Source organism: Argiope bruennichi, chromosome 3 (assembly GCF_947563725.1).
Source record: "Argiope bruennichi chromosome 3, qqArgBrue1.1, whole genome shotgun sequence".
Classification (NCBI taxonomy): Eukaryota; Metazoa; Arthropoda; class Arachnida; order Araneae; family Araneidae; genus Argiope; species Argiope bruennichi.
Genome location: NC_079153.1, coordinates 26040314 through 26061368, shown reverse-complemented (window position 1 = coordinate 26061368; position 21055 = coordinate 26040314). Strand labels below are relative to the sequence as shown.

The window sequence follows — 21055 nt, the reverse complement described above, 5'->3', positions numbered from 1 at the left end:
ACCAAATATTTCATTCAGCGCTGTGGCAACTTTTTGCTCAATTGCGATTTTTAGTTCTTCCGGTTTCATCCGTCTTATGGCACAGACTTTTTCTTTTAAGTATTTCTACAAAAAGAAATCGAGTAGTGTCACATCAGGGTATTCAATGGGACCTCTTCGTCTAAACCATCCGTTTCAAATATTTTCATCAAAATATACTATAAATATTAGAATAAGGTGCTAATAATCTTGACAATAGAGTTGAAATATTCCGTTATCTGTTACATATTCTATTCTGTAATATCCTGGAAACTGAGATTAATCTAGTTGCAATTGAAAACTTTCTTATATATTAAATAAAGAAAAAAAGCTTTACTGAATATTAAAAAATACACATAAAATATAAGACTGCTAAGTGGTCATTTTGCAAAGAAATTTCAGATAAACCAAACACACAGGAAAAGGGAAACAGTCTCCGATTCGATTTAATTACCTCAAAATTTATTATCTCACTAACTCGGTTTGAATTAATGTGACTTTGTTGACTGATATTCTGGGAAATTGTGTTCCAAGTCTGCACCATTTCTAAAATTTAAACTGTTTAATTATTCTTAAATATTATCTCCAAGTGGTATTTCATATAAATACAAGTGTTCCTTCTTAACCTGTGACCATACGTTATCTGGCTTTTGATTATTTCAGAGATAAAATTTAGCAGATCTTTTAAAACATTGGCGTCTGTTTAATAATATTTCAGTGTTGCCAAAATAATATTTCTAAACTGTGTCAAACGCCTTGCATGTTGAAAAATTGGGTGAAAATGCTTTTATATGCAGGTTGTTGGACTTATATCTGATAATTTTAGCTGTTATATATTTCTTGGTTAGTTGGTGCTTGTTTAGAAAGAATTTAGTAAAATATTCAATGGATTTTTAATTAAAAATTATACCAAATTTTATTTTTCAGTATTTTCGAAACGTATAACTACGCAAAAACAATTTTTTCCTTAATATAAAAAAGTAAGCTTTTTATTTATACAAGTTAAAATATACCGTTTGATTTATACCTAGTTTCCCCTCTAAGTTAAATAAATATTTTAAAATATATTTTAAGTATATTTTATAACAATAATTTTTATTGTTTTAATCCTTCGATTTATACGTAAGCGCATTGCGACGATATAAAAATGCATTTTTTAAATGCATGATATTTTTGCTATATAATTGAGAGAAAATTATAAAATTAAAATAAAATTAGAAATGTCAAGCTTAAAGCAACATTATTCTATTAACCCTTAGTATTTCATTTGAGTTAAAGGTAATGGAAATAAATTTTTTAAAAATAGATATTTGTTATTGTGTTTAGGAGATAACTATTTTTAATTTCAATATTCCCCCCCCCATTTTAGTCTAATTAATAATTTATTGACATACAGATTATGGAATTTTATTATCATTTTTTTTTAATTCAAGAGAAAGTCGCTTGGAACAATTAAATTAATGTAAAAGAGTGTTCAAAAAATTATTATCTGTAATATTAGAAATAATTAATGACTTTTCAACAGATTATATTATTAAACTGACTTTGAAAAAATAAATTAATCCTGCAACACTATTATTTTAAGATTTAAATCTCTTGAAAAATTTAAAAAGTTAAACTCTAATAAAATGCTTCATTTTTAATATTTTTCTGTTATTTTCAGGGAGTCATATTTCTTATAATATTGGCACCAAAATGTAGCTTGGAATTAAAGATTTGACTCTTTGTTAAGTTTTAATAATTCATTTTGTAACTAAACATAAAATCCAAGACTCTATTCTGAATAGAAAAAAAAATCCCTTAGGAAATAAACAAAACACTTGCATTGAATAAAATAAATCTGAGAAAAATGTATTTAAAATTTGAGAAGTCTTAAAAACTAATAATGCTGGTAGAGTTCTAGTTTTTAATAAATTTCGACTTAAATAATGCACAAAAATACAATTTTAACTCCATTGATTGAATATATTTTATTACTATTCAAAATATTATACTTTTGCACAATATTTATAATATTTATCAGAACGATGGCAGATTATTTGGCTTAAACCAAATTTAATATTTTTATAAAAGTTTTGAATATAATTATTAATTATTAAAAACTCTTATTAAAAAATAACAAAAAAAAATTTTAAGCATCTTCTAATTTTTTCTTAGTTTTAAATCGGCGCAAATTAGTTCTTTTGGTTTTCATAACTAATTTTATTTTTATTAATTCCAATAATGCAATTTGAGTCAACAGATATATTTTCAACGATATCCGCAAGATCTATATTTAAATCATTGGTATTCTGGAATTTCGCACAAGTTACTGCAGGAAGTTGGTTTTCATAATTATTATTTTTGCTAGTCTGCCACTTTTTCAAAACATTTCGTGTCTCATATAAGTCGAACGTTTCGGTCATGATATTTTCTCAATAGAAAACTAAATATGAAATAACAAAGCATTGAACTTCAAAGCTTCTAAGTTAAAATCTTTAGGTAGAAATTAATATAAATTTTTAAAAAAATCCTTTATATCGATATAGATAGATGAAAACTCAAAAAAAAAAAAAAACTTAATGCACAGATACGCTAACACAAATGATTCCAGTGGTGAAAGGTCATAACGATTTCACCTAAGGAAATCGATTTATTCAAAAATATTTTAATAAGTTAGATTCCAGAAAGAAAAAATGCCTTAAATTGAAAATGCAACTAACCACGTCCCCACAGCTGTCAAATTTTGAGATTGACAAGACTCGGGAAATTTCAAATATGTTTAAAACTATTTAAATATGGAATTTAAAATTTTGAGTAAAACTTCCAATGAACATTGGCTATCGAAAAATGCCAAAAAAGTCGATATTTTATTCGGTATTTTGTGTCCTTAATCGTTTAACGGAAATTCTAAAAATATTAATATGTTGCATCATTTTTGATGAGAATGTGTTTGAGAAATCCTTCAAATCAGGAAGTTAGAGAAAAATCGATTGCAAAATTCAATATTTATAAATATAAAACAATTGAAGTTAAATATAAGTGAATAACAATAAATATTGAAGATGAAAATTAATAAAAATTGCAAACAATTTATTATTATTTTGTAATTATTATACGATTAAAAATTTCATCAATCATTTTTTATTTATACATTTTTCTTATTCAAATCGTCTGAACATTGAATTATTTATTAAAATGATCTTATGAAAATGAAACTATTGAATCCACCATTTTTTTCGCTTATAAATTTTCCAAACAAATGCGATATAAGATCTTTTTTTTTAGAAATGATTTATGATCTTTATGAATGGCAGATACAATCATTAAACCGAATTTCCACACAATATGCAGTTAAAAGTTGATAAAAAAAAAAAAGGACAGTTAACGTATTTCAGAAACTATGCTATTTACATTATTTTTTTCTTTCTTCATTTCGCGCGATTTATGCTTCAAATTTTCAACGTTCATATATCACTTACGTATGTCATAAAATACATTGATGAGAACCATCATTAAACGCGTATTTCTTTCCTTTTTTTCTGTTTTTCGCATTAAGGTAATTGAACTTGAATTTGTTTTGTATTTACGTCTATTATGAAGGGCGTTGCTAAAGGTGAAATAATAATAAAGTTAGAATTTTGGGCTGGATAGAAAAATTGAAGTAAGATAAAGGTAATTTTTACGTGTTTTTTTTTTGTTGTTGTTTTTTGTTTTTTTTTTCTGTCGAACAATTTTTACCAAGTACATCAGTATAAAAAAATCATTCTTACATAAGAGCGTTCTTTTATAAAGCTTTTTCATTCTTTCTTTTTTGCATTTATTGAATGTACTTTGGAGGTTTTCATAATCTATTTTACCAGTTGAAAAATTATGAGGAACATAATAATATAAAGAAAATATATAAATAATTGTAGGATGGTATTTCGATTTTTGTTTCTTTTCTTTTTCATTTTTTTTTAAAAGAAAAAGGTTGGGACAAAAAATTTGCTATGAAAATAAGTATAATGGTGCACTTTAAACAGAATATCAATGTATCTCAGCACACTCAACTCTTCTTTTATTCTGTGACGTGGTTTAATGTGACAATGCTTATATGCTGGTATTTTATCCATAAATTCTATATGCATAACAAAAAATATCATTTTAAAGAGCAAACCGTCAGTCCTAAATCTACCAAATTTGGCGCATAATTAGTTCTTTGGTATTATATGCTCAATAGGATATGAATTTTCGTAATTATATTAAATGTGTCAAGAAATATTAATCAAAATTATATAATCCCCCCCTCCCCAATATCTACGAATTTTATTGTACAAAAACCATTTTTACACCAAATAAAAATTATGTTTTTTAGTAAAATCAATTTTATTCTGTGGAATTTTTTTTCTCTAATTTTAATAAATTTCTAAAAACATTTCAAATATATTTTACAACAGTACTTTTCAATGATTTAATTATTGAATTCATGCAGACGCATGCTGTAACGACATAAAATACATTTTTTATGCACTTTATTATTGTTATAAAATTAAGATAAAGTTTTCTCATAACAAAAAAATAGATAAAGATAGTTAATCAATTATCATTCTGCGATTCCTTGGATTAGAGGTTCGAATTTCTATTAATTTTCTTTTACAAAGTTTAAAAAAAAAATTGTTGTTTAACAAAAAAATTAGAGTGCTCAGTTAGGCCTTATGCTCCTAACCGAAAGTATCTGAAATCGGCGTTAGGGCCACAAACCAAATTTCATTTACATAGCTTCGTGTGCTATTGAATTATTATGGTCACATGCCTCTGAATAGATATACTGCTAGAAAATCAAGGAATATGCCTAAAATGTGCTATAAACTAATCTCTGATTATTCGTTCAACTTGCTTTTTGTGTTCTTGAGAAAAGGCTTATGAAGTTGTTCAGACAGATAAACTTTTCCGTCGTCTTTTATATCGTCCAAGATTATACAGAAATCTACAGTTTTGTTATGAATTATAAATTTTTGTCTAATACACATAGAAAATTTCGCCTATCCTCCCCTCTGCCTTCCTTTTTTTTTATTTTTTTATTTATTTTTTTTTTTTCTTTTTCGCAGACAGCCAGACAAATTTTTAAAAATATGTTTTTTTGGATTGGTGGAGATCTAAAAGGAAAGCTTCATAAAAAAATCTCGAAATATAATCTTTTTCCAAAAATAAAACCTTTCTTTTGTATAATTCATATACAAGAAGTTAAAGAAAAAGTCATAGTAATGATACAAAATCCGAAACTGTCCGAAAAGTTTCAGGAAAACTTCACTCAGTGTTTATCTTGAAAGAGAATAGTTTATTTAAAGATGAAATATGAAGTGCCTTTCTTTTTGAGTGTCGAATAGGCTACAAACTTGAAGCGCTCACGAAATTGCTTAGTTATGCATTGAAGTGCTTTAGGTCTGTTTACAATAACAATTCAGACTGTAGGGGATCTAAATCAGCTTTTAATATAGTTATCTTTAATGTCTTTTTGAAAATATTGATGATAATGTAAAGCCGCCACTCTCTTTTTATTTTCAATACTTTTGATTTGAAAATGCATGAATTGTCCAATTTCATGAGTCTTTTTTCTTTTTTTTTAGTATGGCTGTTTATCCAAAATATTTTAAATTGGAAAATTGTATTCCACTTAAGATTCTTTACGTATACGGGGCTAATGTTTGTTGAGTTTGGAGAAGAGGATACTGTTTAGGTACCGTCCTCGTCATCTGATCACATTTCAGAACATCATTTATGAAATACGTCTAAAAATAATTGTCGTTGTACTATAAACATATGATTTTAATCTAAAAGAACTAACTCGTCTTGCAATGAAATTTCGCATGAATTTAATGACGACGTAAATTTCTTCTAAATTATACAACTATAGTTAACTCTTTCACCACTAACCCGGCCTAACCGGCCGTGATGATTCTGTACTGACTTATCAGTTTCTGCTTCTAATAAGGAGTGCAGGATTTAATGCGTTGACATCTTTGATGATAACTCATTTTACATTTCACACCCTCGTTAGAAACAGAAACTGGCCCAACAATATAGAATTTGCATGCTCGGTTGGGACGAGTCAGCAGTGAAAGGGTTAATTTCAAAATCTATAATTAATCCAGACGCAAAGTTTTTTCTCAAAATAAATGCACAAATTATCAAGAAAATCATTTTTATTTGAGATTAATATCTCTAATATGGGCAAGTTTCAAAAGCAATGTGAAATTTCACACGCACCATCTGCTTCTTTCGCATCACAGCTGGTTTCTCAGTCCCGGTCAAGGTTAGTTTGTCTTACCTTTCGATTGATTGCTTTCTCATCGGTCGCTGAACGGCAAGAAAAATGGAATTGACTGACATGAAGGTAAAATAAAATATTCGGTGATTGGGTTCAATGCACTTATCTAATAAAGAAGGTTACGAATTGTTTTTCCTTCCTTTGAGATTTATTTCTCCTTATCAGAATTTTGAATACATAGCATATAAATAAAATTAACATTTTTTTTTTCAAAAACATTTTAGTGCACTGTAAAGCAGAATTTTTTCATTTTAATCACTTTTTTTAGTCTTTTTTATCCATTATTTGATATAAATCATTAAAATCGTTTCATTTATATTATTTTTAACGTAAAAATTAATTTATTATAAAATATTTTAATGCAAAAATATTTTTATTTTAAATTAGAATATTGATTGTACCAAACGATTTTTCAAACTCGTTGATAGTTAATTTTCGCCTTGAATTTTAATTCTTTTTTATATTAATACTGCAATTTTTTCCCAATTTTTGAAGTTTAAGAAAGGCTGCAAATTGAATTAACTTACTTTACGCATGCTTAAATCTGTATCACCAAAAAGGCGATGCCAATTTGACATATAAAAATAAAAGAGGATGTTTAAAAAAAATAGAAGTAGAATAGTTCCAAGTTAAAAATGCAAAATTTCATTTAATTTCCAACTGACTAAATATTTAACTTATTTTAATTCTTTGAAAATTTAATAGTATTCTTTTTTTTATTTTATGTAATAATTGTGCAAAATGATAATTTGATTTTGCTAATTATTGAAACCAGAAAAACTGTATATTAATGCTTAAAAATAAAAAAATTCCATATCCGATGGTAATAATCGTGCGGAATAATATTGTAATTCATAAAATCGATCATTTTATAGTTAAATCATAAAAATATTAAAATAGTGAATCAATGATTTAAAATTATTAATTCCAAAGCTTGCGATTTACGAAGTAATAATAAGATTGATTACACTATTATATCTTTAAAACATGAAACAAGTCAAATTGCATAAAAGAGTGTAATAAGATGATAGAATCTGAATGATTTGATACTCTTATTGTTTTTAAGTGATTAATTTACAAATGAATTTCAGTTTATGACTCTTATACAGTGGTCCATCCAAAAACGTTTCAGGTTGTAACATTTTTTTAATAAATCCAAACTTTATATAAATATTGGCTATCGGTGAATTTATGTTTTTCTTAACATTATGTGAATAAATATTATCTTTAAATCAAATTTATCAATGTGCATTTGTTTTAAGAACAGACTCATGAATTTAGATGACTCATGAATTTAAATTTTAGGAATCTATTGAAAGAATGTGAATTGAAAATGTATTTTTAAGCGTTCTTATAAGGTTATACATTAAGATTTCTTATGTTTATATAGAAATTTTATTATAAGCATTCTAAAATGTGTATTCTTAGAGGTTTCAGAATTTTTTTAGAAAAGCACTTGTGGATCGTGTGGAAAGAGAATGAAGTTTTATAACTGATATTTATCTGTAGGGTGTTCGTTCTTTTTGATTACTTAACAAATTAAAATTTATAAAGTGTTATTACTGGGATTCTAATCAAAATAATCACATTCATTTTTTATTATAGTGAAGTTAACGATTTTTGAATAAATCGTAAAAATGCTCTGATGTCACAACTTTTAAACTTGATACATAGCAGAGATATGTGATTTCATGCAATGTTTTATAAAATTTTGTATCTTAAATATTATCCTATTCAAGCAAATCGGAATTTCAGAACCCATGATTTATATAATGCACGTAAAGTATTCTTTTGAATTTGAGAATAGACCTTGCATTGAATTTTTGTTGAAAAGAGCGAGTTATCTTTAGAACATAAATATTCGTTTTCTTGTGTTACAATCCCTCAGTATTCATTTATGAAGGAAAATTAACCCATATTCAAATACTGTTATGTCATTCTGAAATTTTTTTGCAGATACTGCACAACAATTTAAATTACGTGTCATCCCTGAAATAGGAGCGTCACTGTTCTTATACTTCAATGGAAATTGCTATATCGATTCATTTTTTGAGTTTACTCCAGTTAGAAAGTGAGAGTTAGTTTTAGAAACACAGAATCTAGAAAAATAAAAAAAGGAATAATTTTAATACATTATATATTTTTAGCTGAATTTACTATATATTTTATTTTATAATACTTTATCACTTTTGAACAACATGATTGTGAAACAGTTATTATGCATAAATTTCTTCTTCAACGTTTTTTAATATTTCAACAAATTTGTAAAAAAAAAACTAAAAAAATCCATGATCACGCTTTCCACTCAAGGGTGAATGCCAGTAATGAAATAATTTTTTGATACTATTTATATTTATTATATTTATTTTTTCAAATTAATATTTCTGTTTTTCCCCTTCGCTGAGTCATTTGCTTTCTGTTTTTGCAAACGATATTTTGTCTACATCTACCAGCTTCGCGCACGTGATTCGATGTGAACATCCAACACATCATTTTTTGTAAAAACAAAAACGATAATTTTTAAAGAAATATGTTCGGATTCTTCTTGTAAATCTAGTTTAAATAAAATTATCTTTTAACAATTTTTATGTTTGTAATTAAGAAGTAACAAGAAAATTTATCTAATTTCGTATCTTTTTTTTTCTGCTTGAAAGAGTCTGAAAATCCAACATTTAAGTAATTAAAGATAAGATTTTTTGTTTTGTAATATATTAAATGCTGGTGCAACAATCTGTCTGTGGATCCTAAAATAATTGAAACAAATTTTTGAGGCAGAGCTTGTATTATAAGCACGCTTATATCCATCATAGAGTTTCAGTGTCTCACAAAAGTGATGGGACACTTGTGCTTTACAGAAGGAAACTGTAATAAAATAAATTTAAAAAACATGTACAAATTTTTTGTGGGTGTGTTTCATACTTAAATTTAGTAACAATTATTACATAACATACATTTTGTCAAAATATTAAAATATTAATTGAATAAAAATACAATTGTTTAGAACGGAGCAAAAAATAGCTCACATAAGTGATGTAACACCATTAGATATGCAACAAAAATCGCCTGAAATAAGCAATAAAAATATTTTTGGTGGTTTTCTTTTTACTCAAAAGCAATTGGCAACAATTTATAAAATCGTCTGCAGTATTTCTCTCCAGTTTGTTTTGGAATTTTTGTGTTTTTTAGCTCCGTGTAGCCATGAATGCTAAACGAAAAGAAACTTCGTCTGAAATTCGAAAATTAGTTATTAATTTGCATATTGAACGTGGAAACTCTATTAGAAAAACTGCTGAAACAGTTAACTTGAGTCATTAAACAGTTTTTAATATCATTAAATGATATAAAAAGAATCATATTATTCAGGATAAAAGAAGACCTGGCCGACCATCAAAGCTATCCAATGGAATAAAGCGAATTATCGTTCGAGATATTTTTAAAAAAATCTAATAAAGAGTGCTCCTAAAGTTGCTGCTGATTTACAAGCATTATATGGAACAATTGTTAATCCTGAGACTATTAGAAGGGTATTTCGATCTGCTGGATATCACGGTAGAGTAGCCAGGAAAAAATTCTTCGTAAGTGAAAAGAATAGAAAACTCAGACTAGCTTTCGCAAAATCCAACATAAATAAGAATTCTGATTACTGGAATAAAGTTATATTTGCTGATGAGAGTAAATTTAATATATTTGGTTCTGACGGTAGAATCTTGGTGTGGAGAAAACCCAGGGAAGAATTTCTCAAACAGAACTTGGTGCCAACAGTAAAAAATGGTGAAGGAGGAGTTGAGTTATGGTATGGGGGGGGTATGTCGTCCGCTGGAGTTGATAATCTTGTTTTTATTGACAGTATAATGGATCAGTACAAGTATATTGACATTTTAAAGCAAAATTTGATATCTTCAGCACGAAAATTGAACCTTCATAACGATTTTAAATTCTACCAGGACAATGACCCCAAGCACACTGCTTTGAACGTTAGACTCTGGCTGCTGTATAACTGTCCTTAAATAATAAAAACACAACCACAATCTCCAGACTTAAATCCCATAGAGAATATTTGGCAAGAATTGGAATCAAGAATTCGCAAACACACCATTTCTTCAAAACAACAATTAAAATCGGTGCTTTGAGAAGAATGGGGTAAAATCACTCCAGAAATCACAAAAAAATTAGTCGAATCCATCCCAAGAAGATTAAATCATGTTTTAAAAGTAATAGGAAATCCAACAAAATATTAAAACCTTTTAAAAAGTAAAATTTTTGAATAAATATTTGATGGAAAAGTAAGTATCCCATCACTTATGTGAGCCATTTTTTTGCTCCGTTCTAAACAATTGTATTTTTATTAAATTAATATTTTAATATTTTGACAAAATGTATGTTATACAAGAATATTTATCAACTTTAAATATGAAACACACCCAAAAAAGTTTTGTACATGTTGATTTATTTATTTGATTACAGTTTCCTTTTGTAAAGCATAAGTGTCCCATCACTTTTGTGAGACACTGTATGTCTTTTGGGATTACATGATTAACACGGCCAGTCCTGATTGCAATAGGGCGATGTGATTACATTTTTTGGCAGAACATCCATGTTGTAAATGAGATTCAAAAGAAAAAAGAAAAGAAAGTAAGAATGAAAGGAATGAATATCTGCTATGATTGTCTAATGGTGTGCATCTGTAAATGCCAATATGCTGATCCATAACACGATTCTCATCGTAGAAGGGGGAAAAAAGGCAATGGCGCGCGTCACGCGTCACGTGTTCGGCAAGAAAGGAAAAGGGCAGACGGAAAATAGCTGACGGGAACAAAAGAGATTTCGCCTTGGAAAAAAAAAAGAAAAACCGGCCTTGGACTATTTGGTAATTAATGCTGATTGAGACACGGCAGCCTCGCTCGTGAAAAAACACCCGAGTCATGTTGACGCCGGTATACGATTCGTTAATTTGTTATTAAGATTCCAGTAAAAGAAGTCATAAGTACAACTTTATGTTAGTGGCGAGGCACTGCTTGAGATATTAAAAAAGATCGAAATTGCAAGTAATCAGTTTGAATTGATCTATTTGAATTTGCTAACAATTGTCAACAAAAAGAATTCCCCCTCAAATTAAGTATGCATATATACAATGGTATTTGACACCTTCAAATGTTTTTAATCTGAATTCTTCGATACTTCTAATTTTTCTCCAGTACCTTGAACTTTATATTAATAAATATAATGATAAAATATATAGAATGAAAAAATTGTTTAATTTTTGAATAATATTGAATAATTAAATAGGTCTTTGCGAAAATTTATGGCATAATTGTCGTATAAAAAACTAAGCACATTTTTTATTCAAGTTAAAATAAAGAAATTATATATGTTGTTGCATACTTAAATGTCATTATTAAATTTATTGTTTTTACTTTCACTTTATTTATAATTATTTATTAATTAATAATACATTATTCATTAAAACAGTTGAATATTCAAAATAAACATTTGCTGCTATATATAGCTTTAAAATTTTCGCTTCTTATGCTATATTAATTTTTACATACATTTTTTTTTCTTTTTTCGAATTTTTATATATTAAGAATTTCTCGTAAAGAAATGATTTTGGAAAAAGTGTACTTTTACATTGACTACCTTGAATCTACTAGTAATATTTTTAAAGATTCATTAAAAATGTTTAAATGAATCTTTAAAAATATTATAATTTCTTTTTGAATAGTAAACAAAATTGAAGAATAATCTAGATAAAGCAATAGATCACGAGGTAAAAATATCTCAACAGCATAAAAATGTTTCAAAACAAATTTACTTTTTTTTTTATTTCCTACTATTAAATATCATATCTGCCAATAGTCATGAGTGGATAGCTTTTTTCAGTACAACGACGATGCAATAAAAATTATGATGGAAATATAGAAAAAAATCCTGATTAGAAATTGAAAAATAAATTAATCCTTAAGATCTTCATCATTGATATGAGAAAGGAACATTTAAATTAAATAATGTTTGACTTATACATAAAATTTTAATCAGATTTGTGTAAAGGCATTATAATATGCCACTTTTTGTATGAATTTACTTAAAAATTCACGTGTATTCTTATTTTTTGTTGTATAAAGAAAGAGTGATTGACTTTTGTGGGCGGGACCTAGACAATGCACTTTTTGACGTAATGGATAATTTAATAATTGGTCATTATAATTTAACATGCTTTTAATTTAACCTAAATTCTACCAATTTATTTTAATATTTGAGCGCTGAATATTTTTTTAAAGTTTATTTTCGAAACTTTGTGAAAATATACGCATCTTCTTTTGTTTTTTAAATATCTTTATCACGAGAAAAATATTAAAGAAATAAGCTTTTTGGGAAATTAACCATAATTATTTGTTAGAATGATTTTTATACTTATAAGTAAGAGCATTTAATCATTACGATAAATTTTAAAGAAATAATAAACTTAAACAAATATAGATTAAAATTATTTAATTACACGATTTATTAAGTGGAATATAAGAAATCCAATCAAACGAATAATTGACATTTCAATATATTTCATATAAATTCCATTGCAATATAAATTAATAATACATTATATTTTATAGTGGGTTTGGTAATTTAATGTTGATATCGTACAGACGCAAGTTCACATTGTAACTCCTTATATTTTATTATTTATAGAAATTATATTTTTTATAAAAAACTTTTATTTCGAACTAAGTTAATAATATTTTTAAACAACTTGCTTATGGCCCCCTTTCAGCCTGGAAGCCCCTACCAGCTGCCCAATATAACTAGTCGGAAATCCGCCACTGTATAGGAAAAAATTACTATGAACATCTAATAACTGAAACTGAGATTTTGATGAATTACCATATTTTAATTTTTTTTGAATCCATAAAGAGCATTTTATAATTATGTCTTATTTTTTGTACGATAATTGAAACGTGCAACTGATTAAACTTATGAAATTTGTCACGTGTTTTCATACATTAGATACATATAAAAATTTCTACCAAATTCATGAAAGTACTGAATGTTAATTAGTACATCCATTATTCAGATTGTGAATGTTTTAATTTTAAAACACAGTATATAAATATTATAGGGTGTGGTTTTCACAATTTTAAGTTTATACCAAATTTCACACCGAAACTGAAGACTTCTGCCTAATGTTGAGAAAAATCTAATAAAGAAAGATTAACTCGCCAACCTATTATATGTAAACATGTTAACTCAAAAATATTACAAAGTAAAAAGAATAGTAAATTTGAATGAAAATGTTTGACCGAAAATTTTAGACCGCCTTGTCTGACAGTTTACCTATGCATGTGAACGTGTTTAAAAACATAGCAAGTTAATAGAATATAATTATATATGTGATTTTCACATTAACATGGAAATATGTATTATATATTGGATCCATCCGACATAGGTAAGAGATCTAAAAATGTACCGGATTCTTTTGAAAGTTCGACGAAACTATTCATAAAGTGGTTCATTTTATTGGAAATGTACGAGGCAGTAAAAGGAAAAACACTCCTGCTGTTTCTTTATTTAAATTAATAATAAAAATAAATGTATGTGTACTGTGCGTTGGTGTTCTATAAGGCATATCAGTGGAAACGTAGCTACTAAATATGGCACAAATTTATTTCGGAAAGAGGAAATGTGCATCTTGGAGAGATTTGTTCGAAATATTAATTATATTTTTAATTATACGGTTTAATATTGTGCATATTTCACTTCATTATGATAAATTTTTATAGATATATTTAAAATCAATAGCAACAGTACTTTGCTTTAGCACAAATTAATAAGATTTAGCTTCTTTATGCATTTTAAGATTAATTTTTTTTTAATTTTTTCTAATTAAATTTGAAAGAAATTGAGGTGGAATAAGAGAGTAACTTTCCAGAAAAAAAAATGGATTAACTAACAAAATATCTCAAGACAGGCATTATTAGAAATAAAAGTCTAAATGTATTTTAGGACTAATTGTTAAGTTACATTGTGTTATTCTGTAGAAAACAACTGAAGCTGATTTCTTATTTGGTCTCTTTCAGAGCAGGTCGGCGGCTCTCAAATTCGAACAGCACCACTTCTCCAAAACAGATCTCAGGTAAGAGCTTTAGTTTCACTTCGATTTTTATGCAATCTATACGATTATAATTTCTAAATATTTTTTCAGTTGAAATGTGATCTTATATTAAACAGAAGAAAAAAAACCATGTCAAATCAAAATTTTCATTATTTTATAAATCTGCTATCCGCTTTTGACAACTTTCTAATTTGCGCTATATATTAGCTTTCCTGGTTGTAAAATTGTAAAATTATCAATATATATATATATATATATATATATTGATTTATTATTGATTTAATATGTCATATTAATTTAAAATTTCGCCTTATTATTTGATATACTACAAAGTATAAATTTAATTGAAACAATTCACTATAATTGATGCTTGCAAATTGAAAAGAATATATATTACTAGATAAAAGCGAAATTCAAAAGTGTACTTCGATTTTAATATCTAGAAAAAGTGCTTACTTAATTTAGTTTTAACAGTTGTGAAACAAATAGGTCCAATGGTTTGATTAAATAAGGAAATGAGTCAGAATTTTATCATAAAAATCTTTAAAATAAACTGTTATAAATTGTATAGTAAATTAAACGCAAAATTGTATTAAAATTACAGGAAAAATATGGTACGAAAATGAAATTTTTTAATTTGTTTCTGTAGAATGCAAAATGAAAAACAGCGGCACAGCAGCAAAAAACGGATTCCAATCATTAAAATTTTATTTCCATCGGCTACAAAAAGCGGAGTTGCTATAAAAAAGTTTAAAAATGAGCCTATATAAATTCTGGTTTTGTGAATCTTTATTAGATCGGTCATATACCCACTACATTTTTTCTGAATAATTTTAAAAATTAGAATTAAGATATATCATACCATCATACATCAAATGAATACTTAATATATGTTTAAAAATTCACCATACTTTAAAATTAAATTTCCTCTCAAAAATGGAAAAAAACCCTGAAAATTTACTTCGATACTTATGAAACAATTCCACCCAAGAATATTTACAAAAGTTTTTCAGATAAGAAAAAAAAAAAGTTCTTTTCAATAAACCATAACCAAAAAACCAAATAGGGATGACACTTTCAAGTTATCAGCTGTCAGACATATTTGAGAATATCATCTAAGGTCAAATCTCCTTAATTTCCCTACGGAATTGAAGCATGGTTGCTGTTTTCAAAAATCAATCTTTAGAAGGAATAAATAAAACATTGAGAGTCACAGAGATGGCTGCGTTTTATCTTCCGAACTGTCAAAGTTTTCAGAAAAGAAAAAAGAAAGATGTCAAAAGAAACATCTGCAGCTTATTATTTGCACTTATTTTCTGAAAATGAAGGAAACCAATTAGAATCTATTATATAATAAAGGCAGTATCCCCCCCCAGCCTTGAATAGACGTTTGTATTCTTGACATAATTAGATGTTGAGTGAAGTAGTTAAGCGATATAAATTAAGCTAATTACAACCAAAAATGCAATAGAAAATATAATTGCCGTTTGCAATAAATGATGAATCACCTAAACTTCTCATTCTCTTTTAGAAACCAGAGGAAGTGATCACCTAAAAACTTTATCGCATGCTCTCTAATAATATTGTCATGCCAGAGAAAGTTTTAAAAGAAATTGACTTACAGTAGTTACGAAATATTAACTTTTGACGTGAATTCAACGTTTTCATTAAATTTGTTGTCTCATCCTTTGCGAGTTTTTTTTTGGCGATGAATCCCTAACATGTCTTTAATAATAAATCGTATTTGCGCTTTAGATCCGTTTTTTCAACCAATTGAAAGAAATATTTGACACAAAACTACACTTATATTTACAAAATCTCATACCAAATTTACTATATTAAAATCATTGCGGCTTTGAATTATCGCTTTATCATGTTTTTGAAAGTAAAGGACGACAAATAGTTTACTCTAAGCCGGATTTGGCACAAAATTTGACAAGTGTCTACAATATAAATGTTAAATTTCTGCACCGAATTTCGTCCATCTAGCTCTGTTCGTTTTGTTATTATCGGGTCAACTAATATTCGAACAGCCGGACAGCAGGAACGTTATTCTCTGAACAGATTTATCAAATTTTTTGATGGAAATCTAAAAATTTGGTGTAAAGATCATATAACAAATTTCAAATTAAATTTTATTTTTATTTTGTGTGAAAAGTATTGTTGAAAAAATATGATTAAATTATTTTTAAAAATTTATTAAAAATAGAAATTTAATTTGTTGGTTAAAACATTAGCCTCATTGAAATGATAATGTTTTGATTTTCAATATAATGCACAAATCAATTTGAAGCTGTAATATTTTCGGAAGTTATCTCGCAAAAAAGCTAAAATTTCACTTAATTTTTAATTAATTAAAGTTCTTACTAAAACTTTTTAAAAAAATCTCTCCTAGTTATACGTTCCCAATCTCCAAGATATGCATGTGCCAAATTTGGTAGCTATAGGTTAAACGATCTGTCCTGTATAGCGCCAACACACACACATACGCACACACATTGAGCTTTATTATATGTATAGATTAATGAGTAAGTAATATTTAACTAAATATAAATAAGAAAACGGCTGAAAAGAGCGGCTAATATATAAAAATCTAAACATCGTAATTTTATCATTAGTGATTAATTTTTTTAAACGGCATAAAATATAATTAAGTCATTTAGAACGTCCTTTTCTATTGGAAATATTCATCTATCTTTTACAAAATAGAAATTAGTGGATGAACCCCGGTTAGAATAAGCACCCTGCTTAGAATATTTCAAAGAAAGTTTAATGTGTAACAGCAAAAGAAGTAGAGGAAAATCACATTCTATGCCTCTGTTGTATTCTATGCCTTATATGAATTATATATGCCTTATATGTATATACCCGTGTGAATTGATAGAACCGCCATGGCGTTTTCTCAAATAAATAAACAGATTTTGCATTGCAATGCGGAAATATTACTTGTAAATAAGAGGCTTAAAGAAACTGCAAATAAATGATAAAAACTCGAATGGTGATAAAATCAAAGGAAAAACTTTTTAATGATTCACCATTTTGTAAAAGATGCTCGAAACTGTCTCTGTCAAAAATAATGCAAAATACACAGCTGTGGTGCTGGATTGGAATATAATTGATAAATTTTCAGATGTTTCTAACAGTAACAGACAGTCAAATCTCTAGGTTTTTAACTAATTCAATATTGTTAATGTGCATTATAGATTATGCTCTCAATGAATTAACTATCTGTAAATAAAATTTATTCGTATTTTTATTTCATTTCGGAACACAAAAAAAAAGTATTGGTATTTTGGAAGTTTTTGCTAGTGTCAGTAATGCTGTATCTGCTGGAATCAAATTTGTGCAAGAATCATTAGAAAAAATTCGAACATTTTTTTGCGTGGTCTACGGCATTTTGATGTTACTGCTCGTGTAGAAAGATACCATATATGCAATCATCAGAATATTTACTAATGACGGCATAAGCTGTCTTGAAAAACAGTTGTTAACGCCAGCTAAATTACTTAACGCAAATATCTAGGCATCCATATTGTAACTGTGAGGGAGCAGTTTTTCACATTGTTTTGAGTGTCTATATTTTAAAACGAAAAACTTATATTGCTTTCAAACTACAGCAGTGACATTTCTAATGTTTCTTGGCAAGGGCCCACATATTAACCTTTTTTTCATCTTGAAGTCCATAAAATGTTATATCTTAAATTAAATTGTAATTTTTGTGGTTTATATTATGGCCTTTATTATTCCACTTCAGCAATGGTTACTTGCAGTAATTTACAAATTTATTTGAAAGTTTTTTCCTTTTAAACTTTGGATAGCAAACAAAACTTATTCGGCAGAATATAACCTAAAAATGTTAGCTCTTCAGCATACAGTACTCCAAACTAAGCCAAACATTCTAAGTTAACCCAAATGCTTATTTTTTATTTTATGAATTTTTTTTTACATAAAAGGCGTTTAGATTTATTCAAATAACAATACAAGAAAATTAATTAGATCATTAATTTCAGAACTTAATTTTTTTAGGTTAATTGTTAAGTTAAAAAGCATTATATGCTATGTTAAAATATCTATATGAAAAAGAAAATTTTCCTCTTCGTGGCAAAACGCATTATTATTATTATTATTAATGAAATGGATAAATTGGGAATTTTTAACAGCGAAGGCTATCAACAAAAATGTAATATGTAAAGGATTTTATGGAGAAACATTTCTGATCTGCATGTAATTTATTGCCAGAATGGTTACTGCAGTCTCTTCTTACTTGCTTTAGCATTTTGTCAGATACTTTATAATCACTCTGTATATATTTAATGATATTTATTATTATTATTATCTCTGTTCGTTAGTTTTATACTTAATTTATTTAAATAAGATTTTGAATATTCCCATCTGAGAAAAATAAATAACATTAATTAATATAACAAATAATTAATTACAAATAATAATACCAAATATACAATTAATTAATTAATATAATAAATAAATATAACAATAATTTAATAACAAGAATCGCTAGTCGTATTTTCTTGGGTGAACAGTTAAAATGTTTTAAAATCAATTATAATTAGTCTAAATGACATAAGATAGTAATGCATATTGCCGATCCAGAAGTCACATGATTTAAAGAGGACCATTTTATATAATTCTTTTAACCAGTCGACCCTTCTTCAAAAGATAATTTTTGTTAAAAATATCTACTTAATTGAATTTGAAAAACATTTGAAATTTTAAAAATCGGCACTATTATCGCACAACAACTATGATGTTTATTTTCGAAAAAGAATCGGGGGGGGGATTATATAAAAAGTGCTGTATTAAGAAACATAAAAATACGAGAATAAAAGAACAGTAACAATAATCGCAAAACAACACTGACTGAAGATAAAGCAAAAATTCTAAAAAAAAAAGTTATTCAGAAAATAAATGGCAGAAAGGAAGATCTACTTCAAAACGTTTTTAAGATTCATTTTTATCTCAAATGGATTTTCATTCTATATAATGTCTAAATATAGAACACTTTTATAGTTCTAGATATTTAAAAGCTTACTTATGACGTAATCAAAAAAAGATTGAAAATGCTTTTAAGAAAGTTGTAAAGGTTTTTTTATAGAAAGAGGAAAAGAGTTCACTTTGAAAAGTAAAAACAGGCATCAAGTTAAAAATATTCAAACATTAATTTCAAAAGAATTTGCATTTTCGATTCTTTCATTTAAGAATGTTTTTTTTTTTTTTTCCTGCAATCGAAACGGATGCTAGTTCAAAAAATTTCGAAAGACGGTACAAAAACATGAAAATCCATATATCGATTTATCATTGTTCCATATTTTATACTAAAAATGCACTTAGGGATGAAAATGCGTCAACTTAAACCATCGGGAGTGGTCTTTCCGGAATTTTCTCGCTTTCTCTCCGATCAAGGTCTTATCCCCTAACTAACTAAATTTTTAATAACTGATAATAATAATATTTTTTAATAACTAAATTAACTAACTTAAAATTTAGTTAGCTGATTTAAAGTTGGTTATGGAGTTCACATGTACTCAAGAAACCAAGCAAATAGATTTCTTATAATTGTTTTTTTTTTCAAAATTTGATAAAAAAAGAATTGCAAATTTGGTAGTCATTCCATATATCAAATTTCATTCGCTATATCAAAGGGTTTTGAATTATCGTGTTCAAAAACAGACTAACAGACATAATTACAGAAATATGTTTTTCGGTAATTATGGTGGGAGATCTGAAACATGGAGATTTATTAAAATACCAAGTTCGAATTTTTTTACTATTAGAATACTTCCTCTATATTTCATATAAAATTAAGAATCTTGGGTACGGTTACTTATGCTTTGCATGGCATTGGTGAGCAGTAGTTACATATTTAGATTTTCGGCGTGAATCTGGCATTTTTCTGGGATCTGTCATACGAAAATTATTTTGAAAGTCTTTTAATTGATCGAGTGAAATTAAAATTTCGCATGAAGTTATAGTTGTAGTTACAAATTAAAATACCGAATTTCATTGATTTAAGCTCTTTTGTTTAGGAGTTACTGAGTTTATAGGCATACGGAAGTACAGACAGACAAACGATCAAACCTTTGACTGATTGGGCTGAACATTTGATATGAAGCTATATTTTAGATGCAAAACCTGTGTAGTAAATTTTATTTACCTTGTTCTTTGCGTTTTGAAATTATCGAGTTCACTTGTAATCGTAACAGCCAGACAGACAGACTTGCTATGAAAAGAACTTGTTCAAAATTTGTTAGAAATCTATAAATTTCATTTGGCACACCACATTTCATTGATATAGCTCAAAGCACTTTTGAAGTATCGTGTTCACAGAAAGGCAGACATAATGTCAAAAGTGTATTTGCAAACTGCAGAAAATCTGAAATGCGTTGAAATTGGGAGTCAAAATTTTTTAATGATTACAATATTTTCTCTATACCCTACATAAAAGGGTTAATATAAGTTGTTTTGGACATATGCTGCATTTACATCTCAATTTATATTTAGTATATAATCCAATAATAACTTAAGACGCAATATATTCTTACAAATAGGTAGGATTTCTATCCGAACGAAACAAGATCTTATATGTACCATAACGACATTAGTAAATTACCATTTTCAACATAATC

General features: G+C 27.0%; 1 protein-coding gene across 1 annotated transcript in view; it reads left to right on the top strand.

Annotated features, from left to right (window-relative positions):
- Positions 1 to 21055, top strand: part of LOC129962616 (uncharacterized) — a 362482-nt gene that overhangs the window by 281938 nt on the left and 59489 nt on the right. The window contains exon 4 of the mRNA XM_056076443.1: positions 14377 to 14432. Coding sequence (XP_055932418.1) covers positions 14377 to 14432 — 56 coding nt within the window. The remainder of the gene's footprint in view (positions 1 to 14376; positions 14433 to 21055) is intronic.